This window comes from Astatotilapia calliptera, chromosome 6, assembly GCF_964374335.1.
Source record: "Astatotilapia calliptera chromosome 6, fAstCal68.1, whole genome shotgun sequence".
In the NCBI taxonomy this organism is placed as follows: domain Eukaryota; kingdom Metazoa; phylum Chordata; class Actinopteri; order Cichliformes; family Cichlidae; genus Astatotilapia; species Astatotilapia calliptera.
Window position 1 is genome coordinate 17,677,297 of NC_137427.1, and position 15,079 is coordinate 17,692,375.

At 38.8% G+C, this 15,079-nt stretch overlaps 1 protein-coding gene and 1 long non-coding RNA gene across 2 annotated transcripts; one reads left to right on the plus strand and one right to left on the minus strand.

Moving 5' to 3' along the window:
* Positions 1-4,546: 4,546 nt before the first annotated feature.
* On the minus strand, positions 4,547-8,443 carry LOC145429437 (uncharacterized). The gene is made up of 2 exons (XR_013909664.1): positions 8,349-8,443; positions 4,547-4,852 (listed from the first exon to the last, which is right to left on the minus strand). It is a non-coding gene; the product is annotated as an uncharacterized LOC145429437 (long non-coding RNA).
* Positions 8,444-9,267: 824 nt separating this feature from the next.
* s1pr5b (sphingosine-1-phosphate receptor 5b) lies at positions 9,268-13,559 on the plus strand. Its single transcript, XM_026170673.2, has 2 exons — positions 9,268-9,406; positions 10,716-13,559. Exon 2 carries the CDS (start codon positions 10,983-10,985, stop codon positions 12,192-12,194), a length of 1,212 nt encoding a protein of 403 aa, XP_026026458.1. The 5' UTR covers positions 9,268-9,406; positions 10,716-10,982; the 3' UTR covers positions 12,195-13,559.
* The last annotated feature ends 1,520 nt before the right edge of the window (positions 13,560-15,079 follow it).

Genomic DNA, 15,079 nt, shown 5'->3' on the forward strand with positions numbered 1-15,079 from the left:
GAGTAAGAAATTGAACCACACTTGGTGGTGTTTGTAGTTCAACTTGACCCGGTTTAAATTTCTTTTTTACTATGGGTTGTCAGGGTTGTTCCAGATAGGTGTACGTTTGCATGGGATTAATGAAGACGCCATCAATTTTAGAAACTCCCACCATGCTGTCAGAGAAGAGCTGATGTTGATGCTTTTAAAGCATTCATGTCGTTGGATGTTTGAGCTGATAAATGGTAGGTCTGAGATCTCTAGATTATTGCAGAGTGCTTGTTCTACATCTAGCCAAGGTTCATCTAAGAGGGTGTGTTTTAGCCATCCTGAGATAAACTGAAGCCTGTTGGCTAAGAAGTAGTGCTGAAAGTTAGGCAGTTCTAGTCCTCCTTTATCCTTGGTCTTTTGTAGTGTTTTTAAGCTTATACGTGGGGGTTTATTTTTCCAAAGGAATTTGGACATACATGAATCTAGAGATCTGAACCAATCTTGTGGCGGTTTAGTTGGGATCATTGAGAATAAATAATTTATTTTTGGTAAGACCATCATTTTTATAGCGGCAACCCTTCCCATGAGTGATATGGGTAGACATTTCCATCTAGCCAGATCATCTTCTACCTTCTTTAAAAGTGGGATATGGTTTAATTTAGTTAGATCTGCAAGCTTGGGAGAAACATTAATACCTAAATATTTTATATTTCCCGATTGCATTGGTGTAGAAGAGGAATTATGGAAGGAGCAATTAATCGGTAGGACTGTAGATTTTGACCAGTTAATTGAGTAATCTGATATTCTTGCAAAAGAGTTTATCAATTCAATCACCCCAGAGATATTGGTTTGTGAATTTTGGAGAAAGAGTAACACATCATCCACATAAAGGCTGATTTTATGTTCCATGTTCTTGCATTTTATGCCCTTAATTACTGAATTCTGTCTAATTGCTGCTGCTAGTGGTTCAATAAAAATTGCAAATAGTGAAGGGGAGAGTGGGCATCCCTGCCTGGTGCCCCTCAAGAGACAGAAGCTGGAGGATGTCTGGTCATTTGTTCTAACACAAGCTGTTGGGGAATTATATAATATTTTTAACCAGTTTATGAAAGAGGATCCAAAACCAAATTTGTGTAAAGTTGCAAATAGAAATTTCCAGTTAACTCTGTCGAATGCTTTTTCTGCATCTAAAGAGAATATTGTAGTTTCTAGGTTTTTACTGTATGAGTAGTCTATCAAATTAAGTAATCTACGTGTATTTGTTGATGAGTGCCTACCTTTTATGAAACCAGTTTGGTCAGGATGAATTAAGAGGGGGGTTATTTTCTCCAGTCTCTTTGAGAGAGCTTTGCAGATTATTTTAAGGTCTACGTTTATAAGGGATATTGGACGATAGCTTGAGGGATATACAGGGTCTTTGCCTGGTTTTAGCAGGAGATTAATGTTTGCAGAATTCATATTTGATGGAAGTCTGCCCTTTTCTTTAATTTCCAACAACGTTCTGTAGAAAACTGGTGCTAGAATCGACCAGAATTCTTTGTAGAATTCTGCAGGAAAGCCATCTGGACCTGGAGCCTTATTATTGGGCATACTTATCAGGGCTTCCTGGAGTTCACCTGGTGTCAGTGGTGAATCCAGTGCCATTGCTTGAGTGTCCAATAATTTTGGAAGAGTTATGTTGTCCAAAAACTGATCAATTTCTTTTTTAGATGGGTTTATTTGTGGTGAATACAACGTTTTATAGAAATCCCTGAAAATGTTGTTTATTTGTATCGGATCATATATTGTGTTCCCAGATGAATCTTGAACAGCACATATAGTTGTTTTTTCTTTATTTATTTTTAGCTGGTTTGCTAGAAATTGACCGGATTTATTACCATGTTCATAATTTTGTAGGCGTAGTCTTTGTACTAAGAATTTTGTTTTTTTTATCAATTATCTCATTTAATTCTAGTTTTGTTTTGCGTATTTTGTTCAATGTTTCCTGATCTTGGTGGGACGCGTAGGCTTCTTCTAGTGATTTGATGTTTTTTTCTAATTCCTGAATATTTTTGTTTTCTTTTTTCTTTTTATGTGATGAGAAAGAAATTATTTTACCTCTCATCACAGCTTTCCCTGCTTCCCATAGAACAGAAGCTGATGTTTCGGGAGTGTCATTATAGTCCAAATATGAAGTCCACTCTTTTTTAAAATATTTAATAAAGTCTTCATCTTTAAGTAGTGATATATTAAATCTCCAGTTTTTTCTTGGCGTAGTATTATTCTTGTGCATTAGTGTTAAAGATACAGGACCATGATCGCTGACAGCTATAGGGTGAATCTCAGTGTCTGAAATGTCATTCAGCAGTGAGCTGCTGACCAAAAAATAATCCAGACGAGAGTAGGAGTGATGGACATGTGAGAAAAAAGTATATTCCTTACTGGTGGGGTTAAGGGAGCGCCATGCATCGCAAAGACCAAAGTCGCTCATATACTGTTTGATTATATTTGTGGACTGCCAATTACGCTGAGTTCCCGCTGTATTGAGCCTATCCATGTCTTCATTTAGTCCAAAGAATTATATACTGACGCTTCATATTAGGTATCCAGAACAGAGAACGCAGACTTCACAAAGTGCAAAGTTATGAAAATGCAGATGCTAAAGTTCTCAAAGTTGTTTCATGGCACATAAATGTGGCTAGGCTATGATTAGATTAGCATAGCTAATGCTAAACAGGAGAAATCTATTAGTGTGGCTCAATCCCTGTTAAAAGTTTAAAATCACATTGATCTTTTTCTTTATTACAACAACAACAACAACAACAACAATCTTTATTTATAGAGCACATTTAAAAGCCAAGGGCATGCCAAAGTGCTTTACATAAAAGAATAAAAATTACATATTGTATGTTTACTATTTAAATGAAAATATGTTATTTTTAAAAATTATTTCTTAGTGCCTAGTAAAAGCAGGCCTTCCGGCCTTATTGGTAAGCTAAGCTAATGACTACCTGGTTCTAGCTTAGTTTTAGTGCACGGATTGTCATCACGTTTATCACAAGCTTCTTTCTGATGATGAAAAAAAATATCCAGCAGAGGTAAGTTGAAATTTTTAGTTCCCCAAATTTTAAATTACTTCCGAGTAAGTAGAAATTTTGAAAATTTAACACAGATTTTTAACCCTTGTATGGTGTTCGGGTCTGTGAGACCCGTGTTCAGTTTTTTTCAAAAGAAAAATTAAACAATTAATTATTTTTTCACGTGTAAATGTGTTGTGTCTTTCCACTCACTCCACTTGATTATAACTGATTTATTTATAACATTTTATATAAAAGAAAAACGAGAAGCACATTAATTCATAAATGTGATCTAACAAAGGTAAAGGGAAAAAATTAACCATGTTTGCTGTTCATATGTCTTGTAATTGGGATGAAGTAAACATCTGTTGAGTAATTTAACATAAAATTGTTTGATAGTGTTAATTTGGAAAGCCAAAACTCTAGCGGGTCCACCAGACCCATGAACACTGGCTGAGTAACAAAAATACGAACACCACACAAGGGTTAAGTTATTTTATTGAAATTGCCTGCTGCTAAAACCATAAAACATTTCTTATTAGTGAATTTCATTTGTTTGAAGCCTGGTTGAAAGTTACTGTCATTGCCTGCACTGAACTTAATCAAAAACAAATATTTAACACTATTAATGCCGTCACCATAACTTTAGTTTGGTTTAGAGTTAGGGTTTAGTTTGGTTTTATGAACATATGAGGAGCTAGTTCTTTAGGTGAGCTGAATAGTATGTACTTTAGGAATAAACACAGGAGGGGGAAAAAAAGAAGAGGAAGGGAAATTTAATTTTAAATCACTTCCAGTCACACTAACTTTACATCTGGTTGACTTAGTTGGTACTGTGCCCATTTTGCCCGAGTCCTTCTCTTTGTAAAACACTTTTTGAATGGAGATTTTAAAAGAGCAGAAAGAGAACTGGTGTGAAAAGAATGTGTGTTGAAGTCAAGATCACTAAATAAAAAAGCAGATTAAAAGAGGAAGAAAGAAATAAAAAGGAAAAGCTTTCAGGTCCGAGCTTGTCTCTGAGCCCTTCTTGTTCTCACCTTATCTGCGCCTTGGCTCGGCATTCTTACAAATGATTTCAGGATACAGAGAGAGGCCAAAGCTTGGATATCTGGGATTCATTTACATTCTTACTGGTTTGTGCTTTCCCTGCTTTCTTTCTTTTTTTCCAAGAAGATGGAATTTCAAGGGGCCTAAAAGAAACAGAGCAGGAATCATTCAAGCAAAAAAAACCTAAGCGTGAGCGTCCCACAGGGATCCGTATGGCTGCCGTGCGGTTGTAATGTCTTTGTCCGCCCATCTCCTCTGATTACCATCAAGTCTCTGGAGATATCCATGAGGGCAGAATTCGTGTGCATTCATGTGTGTTTGGAAAGATGAGTTTGAGCGTGTTTCAAAAAAATGTTTGGAAGATAATTCCGCTGCAGTTTCAATATGTCAGGATACATTTTGCAAATTCAGTATGAACTTTAAAAACTTTCTGTGAAATACAAGGTGTTAAATGATGACCAGAAAGGCTGATATAGTTAGCACACAGCAGTACTTTATTTCCACATTTTTCAGGAAACTGAATATTTGTAGTATTTAAATTTTTTATCACATAGTGTATGTAAATCCAAAATTCAGTATCTTTCCAACTTTGCTTTAGTCTCTACCAACTCTGAAGGGAAATTTCCGGTTTTTTTATCAGCTAAATGCTCTACTATGACTATGCCTTCATGCATCTTGAGCAGGTCCAGCAGCTCCTCAGTTTCATAAGTGTGCAATGAATCCAAGAAGCTCTCAAAGCTGATATAGTCCTCCTCTAGCCTCCTTGTTTACTGAATTGTCTGTATGGAAATCAAATCAATAACAGAAACAGCATGAGTCACTTGAACTATACAGTAAATAAGCATTAAGGTCATAGTTGCATTTAATGGGAACTACACACATAGCTGTATTGTAACTACCACTTAGGCAGTGTGAAAAATATTTGAAACAACTGGAAAATGTTGGCTATTTATCTTCATTTAAAAAAATCACATTGTACAATGATCTTAGGTATTAACTTGTTTGTTACACTTTTCTTCCTCTTTTTGGTCTCTATCACTTATCATAATCTGAGCTTGTTAAAAGATTTCACACAAATGTATCCCGGTAGTTTCCGCTTTGGTTGAATACACATAATACCAGAAAGCTACGCAAACAAATAGAACACAGGGTCTTTAGTATGTCTGCTTTGATGCAGGGCAGATGGTCCAAAGGGATTTCTAAACTATTCCACTGAGAACAGCTGCTTAAGGGAAATAGAGCTGATCCGAGGAGTGACAGTGAACCCAAACAAAAGCTGATGATAACACACTCCCAGTGCTTAGTCAAACTGCATAGGTGGATGACTTGACTGGTTTTGTCATGGTGAGCACCTTTTTTTACATTACATGTTGTAATCATAATTTATGATTATTGCCACCTGAAGTTTAAGGTTTTATGTATATCTATCTATTGATCGATCGATCGATCGATGTATAAATATATATATATATGAGTAAAAACTGTGAATAAGCCAAGTTTATAATTTAACTGAGGGTTTGACAGTTACCACAAAACCTTTTATTTTATTTTCGTCAAATAAGACATGGGCGAATGAATGCGTGAAAGTGTGATCATACAAAGTCTAACTGACACAAGGCTGAAACATTTCCATGTCGGGAAACAAACCACAGTTTGAACATTAACTCTGGCATTGCAGGAATTAACAAAGCATCTTGATGGTTGAGTGGTATGGTTGCAACCCTTTGGAGCCAAAAGGGTGTCAGTATCTCACTCTAAACCCGGAAAGCTCTCAAATCTGGATCTCATTAGGCCTGTAGTCGGCTGGTGCTGGACTGAATGCAACCAGAAAGCAGCCACACTCACCCAACAAAACTTCAGCACTGAAACACAGCCAAGCCGAGAGAAAAAATAATGGATCACCAAAAGAGCGCTCAGTGACCTGAACCACCCCTGTAGTCGAGGATGGAAACTGCTGTATAAAACCTGCAGATTGGTTTGGATGTCTGTTTCTGAAAACAGAAGTTTACTTGCATGCATTCACAAACACGTGCAGGGATCTGCACTGGATTCTTTTTGTCTTTGAGATGTTATCTGGTGTTATCACTGTAATTGGAGCACTAGGTGGTCATTTCCTGCAAGACAGGATCGTAATTGTGATGACTCATTGTTCCTCACTGCTGCTGTCAGAAGATGACCAGATCGCTTGCACTGTCTTTCCCACAGCCTCCCCCATTCCTCAACAAATCCCTCCTTCTTAAGCAACTGGGCCCTGCTGCCACTTCAAAAGAGCAGAGATCTTCCTCACCCTTCACTGGCCCCTTAACCACAGCAAGTTGGCTGGAAAATCCAAATAAACAATGCAGTGATGAGAAAGCTGAACTGTCTTATGTCATGCAATGAGGGCATCTTTTGACTGGGTATGGAAGTGTATTGGAAAATATATTGAACTGGAAATGGGGAAAGAAGAGAGACAGAGTGCTGCTGTGTACATCAGTATTGCAGGGACATAAAAGAGAAAGGAGCACAATAGCAACTAATGAGGAATGTTTTCCTAGGATTACAGACCTGATCTGGTTTGCCTGATTTGAAAAACTTATCAGTCGATTAGGACTGAGGCCTGAGTGGTGATAGATTGCAGGAGGGTCAGTTGTGCGATAGCCTCAGAGAGACCCTAGCTTCTTGGCAGGCAAAGACCATTTAGATAGTCCTCTAAAGCCCAGTATGCCATGCTCATATCTTTTCCTCTTAGGTAATCAAAACCCCAGCCGTTCTGAATGCCTGACAAGCAAAAGCTGAAGCAGTGAAATAACGTCTGGGATATTTTAAAGTTTTATTGCACTGCAAAGAAGTAGGGCTTAGGTTCATGTGTAGGCCAAATTTCACCTTTACAAAGTGAAATATGTACTATGGTGCCATAAGAGTTACAGTATTTTCCTAGCTCTCAGACTGTAGGTGGTCCTTGTTTCCTCGATTTTCCAAGTGTTCATTAACTTTTGACAGAGATGTCTGTCCACACAGGCTGCAAAACATCAGGGATTTTAGAATATTAACACTACAGCTGAAACATCATGCAGACAGCTTAGAGAAGCCATTACTCCTTCGATGAATCAAATCAGCCGGTTGGCTGCGGCCCAGTGAAATAAACCTCCTTTACAGATCCTTGTGGTCACATAAGTCAACATTAAATCCACACCCAAGTAGACCTGGTTTAGCTGAAAGTGTGTGTGTGTGTGTGTGTGTGTGTGTGTGTGTGTGTGTGTGTGTGTGTGTGTGTGTGTGTGTGTGGCCAGACATATATGTCAAAAATACATGTCAAGAGGAAGAGGCATGCAGTGTATGTTTCAGTTGTTTAAAAACCACAGCATATATAAAATAAAAGATCTCAAAAAATATGTGTGTCAGCATTCAAAACGAAATGAGACATGAGCATAAGTGTCCTACACCCACACCTCTCTTTGATGTGTTTTCACCCACATAGGATATTACCCTTAATGATCTCCTGATAGGAATCCCCCCCTACATGCAGCGGTGCAGACAGCAGGAAGTGTGAGTAAAGCATGTAACTTATACACCAACGCATAAAAACATTAAGACCAGATAAAGTTTTGTGTGTTACTTGCCCTACAAATAGATAAAAGGTACAAACACACTGGAAATAATATCAACATTAACTGGATGGAACAGAGGAATGGAAACCTGCTGATTTTGCAGTAACTCAGATAGCTCACAGTCATCTTTGTGAAGAAGAAAGAAGTTTATGCTATACCTGGAATAAAGTCATGTTTCTACTGCTGAGTATGCTGCCCCCTTTTTTAACGGCTGCATTTGAGTGACCACTGGTTCATTAATGCATGTCAGCGTGTGAGCAGTCACATTTAACGGCCTTTATCAGGTGAGGCAACCCTTAATGCTATCAGTACACAAACACATATTGTTGTGTTATGCACTGCCCACATGCTGACACAGATATACACAAAGAAGCTTGCAAATCCTTTAGCTAAACCAGTTATATTTGCCACACCAAACAGGTTCGGTAGAAGGTAGCCTCTGTTTGAATACAGTGGTGTAACGAATCAGAGGAACAGACGGATAAAGAGCAGGAATCTGAACTGTCAGAACCTGTGGGCAGAGAAAGTTATTTGAGTTACACAGCTTTTTCACATGCATTCAATCACTTTCAGTGTTTCTCCTTCTACAGAGCAGTGTGTGCATTTGCACAACTCCAAGTGTCAGCTTTGAAACCCACAACAAACCAACAAAAGTTTTGTTTAACTTGCATTGCTTCACACTTACCTCTCCCCTGCTTTGTTTAGCTCTGATAAACGGTCTGCAAGCCCTGCAGGGGAGGTTTCACAGGTAACCTGCTGAAGCGTGTCAAAGCATGCTACAATCAGGTTCTGAGAACTGGGATGTCACTGTGGGCTTGAACCATGTGAATTAGATTCCTTTCACTTCCCTCACTGTAAAAGTAGAGTTTTTAGAACAGATAACATGAGACGGCTAAATCGAATTTCTGTGGAACTTGACAGAAAAAAAAGCTCGATGTCCTTATTTCACTTGGCCCAGAGTGGGACTGTTGCTGCAGTGTTCAAAACTGGTTCTTCCAGTTTTTTTCCAAGTAGTTGCAAAGTTTCAGTGTACGAAATGTATCTGAAGAGTTGTAGCATAGCAGTTATTCATGGGAACACATAAATACTTAAAAATGATTCTAATTATGATTATGTATGTGTTAAGTCAGTGTTCTCCCTAGTTTTGGATTTTTTTCCCTTTATTTAACAGCACCTGTAATAATAGCGGTAACACTTAAAGGGAAATGAGGGCAGTTTAGATTTTAATCAGAGACCCAGAAACATTTCCTATGTTGTCATTATGTTTTCTATATTTAATGAGAGGGCAAGGCTTTGTGATGAAATAAGAAAAATTCAGTTGATATCATCCGTTTATATTTGTTGGTTCATCACTAACACAACATGAACCTTGAACTATAATCACGACTACCGATGTCGTATATTGAGATTCACAGAATACAATGAAATGTGATAAAGATCTCTGCACCAGCTCATCTGAAGCGGCACACATCTGCATGTATTCTGTATGTGTTCACGCGCACACACTATCTGTGCAAATGTGCAAGAGTGAGCAAGAGAGAAGAAGAGAGAGGGAATGTAAGGGGGAGAGACAGTTCAGGCTAAGACCAACCCCCGAAGCTGATGCATGTTTCAGCTAAGGTCGCACTTCACTCCCTCTGCCTCGTCAGTTTGACTGTGACTTACTTGGTGTGCTTGTCTGGATTCTGATGACTGAACAGCAAATGAAGTGCAGGATAAAAGTAATACTACAACATTTCCCAGGTAATTTCTTTCGTTCTTTCTTTGTGTTTCCCATGTCTGATTCAAAATTTGACAATATTGTTACCATTTTTTCTTTAGACACTTTGTTTTAGTTGAAGTTGAAGTTAAGGCTTGTTTATACAGTTTAGAACACAGGCTTTATATTTTCCTGATTTGCGTAAAAATGTATTTGTAACATCTTAACCTTGCTTTTTTTCTTTTTTTTTTTGTATTTTTTATCACTGTCATACCAGGGATAAGCAAGGATGCCAAAATATCTTAACTAACATTTATAGATATTTCTCTCTAAGTGATATACAGGGAAAAAAAAACATTTTTCCAGGAAGTTTGAAATCTTTGAAAGAAAAAAAGTGCTTTAGTTATCGCATACAAATGCTCATAGTGACATCATTTGACACAGAAATCCTGGTATGCTTTTATAATCTTCATTCATACTTTTCTACATTATGTAAATCATGACTGTACAATGGAGAGAGCCGACACACAGACACTATGCTCATGTTGCATTCATTTCCCAAATTCTTGCCAGTGAGCTAAATGAGTTCAAGCCTTAAATGTTAACACATGACTCAAGAAAAAGGGGGGAAAAATCCTTCACACAAAAAGAGACTGAAAAGAATGTAAACTTAATCACCCCTGACTGTATCCAGCCTAATGGCTAAATCCATCAGTGTATTTATATTGGAATTGGCCAATGGCGTAAACTTCAGACGTGCTGTTTCTGTATTAAACTTTGAGGGTTTAAAGTAGATTTGCATATGTGAAGTTAGCTTCAAACACACGTCATGTACACAATGAAAATGAGCTGCATGTGTGTCAAATCAAACGCACACAGTGTGATGGTTCTTGTCTAACAACCTTAGAGTAACTGGCATTTAGTTTATACACAGCTGCAAAACCTAAATGTCCGTCTGACATTAAATTTACCCCTCTGCTCTCTGCATCTTATTCAGCCCAGCACACACAAACAGCAATAGTTACTTTCTCTCATCTGCTTTAGTGAATAACAAGAGGTCAAGCCTAAGTTAAATGAAATTGAATATGCATTCATACTTGCCTGTACATGTATCTGTCAGACGATGCAGCAATAGATTTCATATGTTCAGCCTACACTTTGGTTTCTTTGGATTCATCAGATTTGATGCGCTCAATCTTTTTGGGCCAAATGTCAGATTATGGAACCAGTAAATATCCACTTTAATATGTACATTTAAAACTGTGACAATTTTAAGCAGTTATTTTCAATTTCACTGATTCTGCATTTCATCTTGCCATCATTTTTATGCTCTATTCTCATGTCTTTTTGCAGTGCATGTCTAAGCTCTCTAACCAGGCAGAGCTCAAAACCACCCTCTGCTGGCAAAAAGGGGCAAAGAAAACATCTGAGGATCCTGGAGGATTACACTGTATATGCTGCATGTAATCCCTCTATGTATTGAAAGGGCTCTGGCATTTTCTGTGAGAGTGGGTATCCATTTGATAAATTCTTCACCGCTCCTACTACTGAAAGCATATCATCAAAGATGACTTTGTAGCTACTGAGTGCACACAGAATAGAAGAAAAGCAACATCAGGCATGGAGGCTTTAAATTCTTCCAGTAGAGTGACTTCAGCTTCACCCCCCACCTCCACTACTCCCTCATGTTCATGCTACCTGCAGTTCTTCTGTGAATACCAGGACAAATCTGTCATTGAAAAGCATTACAACTACACTGAGAAGCTGAGCAACCGTGATAGGCTCAAACCTGAAAGCATTGCCTTACTGGTGGTGTGTGTCCTCATCATCCTGGAGAACACTGTGGTTCTGCTTGCCATTTGGAGGAATAAAAAGTTCCACCTGCCCATGTATTACCTGCTGGGAAACCTGACTCTGTCAGACTTGCTGGCTGGTATTGCCTACATGGTCAATATCCTCCTATCGGGAAAAAATACTTTAAAACTGACACCAGTGATGTGGTTCCTCCGGGAGGGAGGGGTCTTTATCACTCTGGCTGCCTCTATAATTAGTCTACTAGCCATTGCGATTGAACGCCATGTCACTATGGTGACCATGAGGCCGTATCATGGGGCAAAGCGGGGACGCATGTTGGCACTAATTGGTGCGAGCTGGGCCGTGGCAGGGTTTTTGGGAATCCTCCCAATATTGGGATGGAACTGCATCCGCAGACTGGACCAGTGTTCAACGGTGCTCCCGCTTTATGCCAAAAGCTACATTCTGTGCTGTGTGTCTGTTTTCAGCGCTGTGCTCTTGGCCATCGTGGTGCTTTATGTGCGTGTTTTCCGCATCGTCCGCACCAACACACAGCGCCAGCGGCTCGGCTTGTCAGGCAGCATAAGGAAGGGCTTAGCCAGGAAGTCAGAGAAGTACATTGCTCTCCTCAAGACAGTCACCATTGTCTTGGGAGTCTTCATCGCTTGTTGGCTGCCCCTTTTCATTCTCCTCCTGATAGATTTTTCCTGCCCCATCCGTGGATGCTCTGTGCTCTACAAGGCTGAGTACTTCCTGGGAGTAGCCATTATCAACTCGCTCCTCAACCCCATCATCTACACACTGACCAGTAAGGACATGAGGAGGGCCATTCTGAGGCTCCTCTGTCGGCCGTGTCTAATGACGTCGGATGGGCAGGTGAAGAAGATTGGGATGCCATTCCTGGAGTGCAGTTTCAGTAAAACTGAGGTGGCCTCCCAGAAGTTAGAACCGGGTCTGGAGACCACCATTTCGTCTGGAAATGTCATCACCACTCCATCTACAATTAAAGCCCTATACCCCAAACTTTTCAAGTCATAAAGACTTTGACTGACTGTGTCCAAAATGTGTAAATGGGTTTCCCGCTCAATAGAGGATATGTAGCACATACACTATTGAGAAACAGTTCTGTGGTTTTTTTTTTCAAAGAGACAAAGAAAGGGGGGCGTATGAAAGACGATGACTCACCTTTGACAGTGTGGCGCAGTTATGGCAATATAACTGAATCACCGAATTTCATTTTGATGAAGCATACCAAACCAGAGAGCAAAGGATGTATTTCAAATGTGAACACGCAATGGTTTTTATGTATATGATGCTAGCAATATGTCTCCTTTATTAATTTGCACTGACATATGCAACCTTGGACTCAATTATTTTCCTGGGCTTCTGTATTTTGTGTGAAGCTTAGAAGGATGCTTCTGTAAACTCAAAGAGTGAAAGACTGAAAACTATGTACTTGCTGGAATAATATGGAGGCTAACGTTTCTCCTCTTGCAGTTTCTTAAGTGCCTTAAAGTCAGAATTAAAACTCCTAACAGTTACAGTGTGTAATCTGCAGACACCTGGATTTCGCTGGTTCGAAGACTGATCGTGTGCTAGATTTGCACGCGTAGATGTTTGGTTACACATATCTGTGTATGTGATGCAAAGGAATTAAGTTGACAGGAAAGAGGTGGCACCCTTCTTGAAATTACTGAATGCTGAATGCAAATAAAGTATGTGGGAGAGGAGGTGCGGAATTAAAACCCCCTGACAGTTTTGAAATGACAGATGGTTAACCTATCTGCGGTAGACGTGGAAAGTTGTTGGGGTCGTGTCCAGTTTTTTTGAAATGTCAGCCTGACATCTGCAGTAAAAACTGCTGCATTTACAAAATGTCAGCATACTTAGCATGGGATTAACTGAAAGATAATGTTACAAGTAATGTTTACTTTCCACTGGCTGACAGCTTAACTCCAACTGAAACCAAATCAGCTGCAGTTGCATCATGTCAAGGCTTTACATTGCAGCTTGTGAAGAAGACAACCTTAGGAAAACGTTCATTCAGCTGCATCACAATTTTTATGGATTAAAATATTTCTGCCTTTGTAAGTTACAGATCATTCTAATCTGGTATAAATTTACCGAGCAATTGTTTCAGTGCTTCCTTTCATCGTTCATCAAGTTAACAGAACATTTCAGTTAAAGGTACTGAATGATTTTTTTTCTTACGTCATTCAAGACTTTAATTGATTAAATGAGGTTGTGGGTTTTTTGTACTAAAATGTATGTAGTGAACTTGATGTATTTGTGAGCATATTTTATATATCTCTATTGTAAATTATATATATATTTTGTAACAAGAAAACGTTAGCAAAATTTGTGTTTCTTTTCATAAAAGAAATAAAGTGTTTCTCTAAAACATTCCAATGGGTTTTCAATTTATTTTCACTGTTAGTACCCTGCAGCATTCTTAAGTGCATCAGTGTGTATTACTGTGTTAGTGTAGCTGTGGTTAAGCGAAGAAGTATCGCAGGAAGTCAGCCTCCCTCATTTCACATCTGGTAATGGCATTGACCTATATACTTCAACTTTAGCCCGTCTCAGTATGGCTTAACCTCCACACAATGCCTCTTTTAAATAAATACTTCTTAACCAGTGGTTAAGAGTTACTATCACCTCACACTAATCTGGCCTCCACATTGCCAGTCATAGTTAACAGCCGTGTAATCTCTCTACATGTTATGTATCCAGTTAAGCTACAATGGAAAGATACTGATTGATTTGCAGAAAACTAAAAGAAGCTGCTAAATGGTTTTTCAGTTGTTGTTGTTGTTGTTGTTGTTGTTGTTGTTTTGTCAGGCCACTGTTAAAAAAAAAGTCAATAATGCAAAGCACGTCTAGTGTGACAGACAGCAGATTTTTTTCATGTGATTTTAACTGTCTTTGCCCTAAAGGCATTCTGCAGTCAACCATAAACCCGTCTTCCAGGGGTTTGCTGTATCCACTGTGCCTGCTGGCAGAGGTCATCAAGTCAGGGAATCTTTCCTGTCCTCCAGCTTGATTTTTACTGCAGCAGACTCAACTGTTCAAAGTCATGACCACCAGTGACTTATAAATAAAAGAAGTTGGTATGTGGTTTTTCAGGGTTTTTTTTAAATGTCACACCACTGTTAGAAATAAGCTGTCAATAACGCCCAGCACACCAAGTGTAATAGTGCACCCAATGTAACCTTTAATAAACACTGAACAGTAAGGTTTTGTTTTGTTTTGTTTGTTTGTTTGTTTTCCTGTCAACCAGTGATTAAGAATGACTATCGCCTCACTCTCACTGGCCCTTCACATCGACTATAGTTAAAATAAGGAAAAATTACACAGCTGTTATGTATCCAGCTAATTTAGCTCCTATAGCAAGAAAACTGTTTAGTGCCTGCATTTATGTCTACATTTGTCTTATAATACTGCCAAAGTTACAGTTATGAAGACATGGTTTTTAATGCTAACATGCAAATCTGGTAAAGATTGTTGGTTGATTTGCATGAAGCTAAAAGAAGCTGTTAAGTTCTTCACTTGTTTTTCAGTTGTTGTTTTTTTTTGTCAGGCCACTGTTAAAAAATGTCAACAATGCAAAGCATGCCTAGTGTGATAGATAGCAGATATGTTCTTGTGATTTTTACTTTCTGTGGCCTATAGACATAAGCCCTTCCTGATGGTGCTAGAATAACTCTGATATGATTTGTACAGTGCAGGTGTTCCTCCAGATGTTTGCTCTATCCATGAGAACTGTGCCTCCTGGCAGAGGTCAACAAGTCAGAGAATCTTTCCTGTACTCTGGCTTCCATTCTGCTGCAACAAACTCAGCTGTTATAAGTTAAGACCCTTGATAGTCCCTTGATGCCACAGGCACAAATGAAAAACCTGTACTTTTCCTTGCTCTAGCAGAA

Excerpts from the sequence above, each read along its gene's own strand:
- s1pr5b (XM_026170673.2), top strand. The coding sequence starts at position 10,983 with ATGGAGGCTTTAAATTCTTCCAGTAGAGTGACTTCAGCTTCACCCCCC.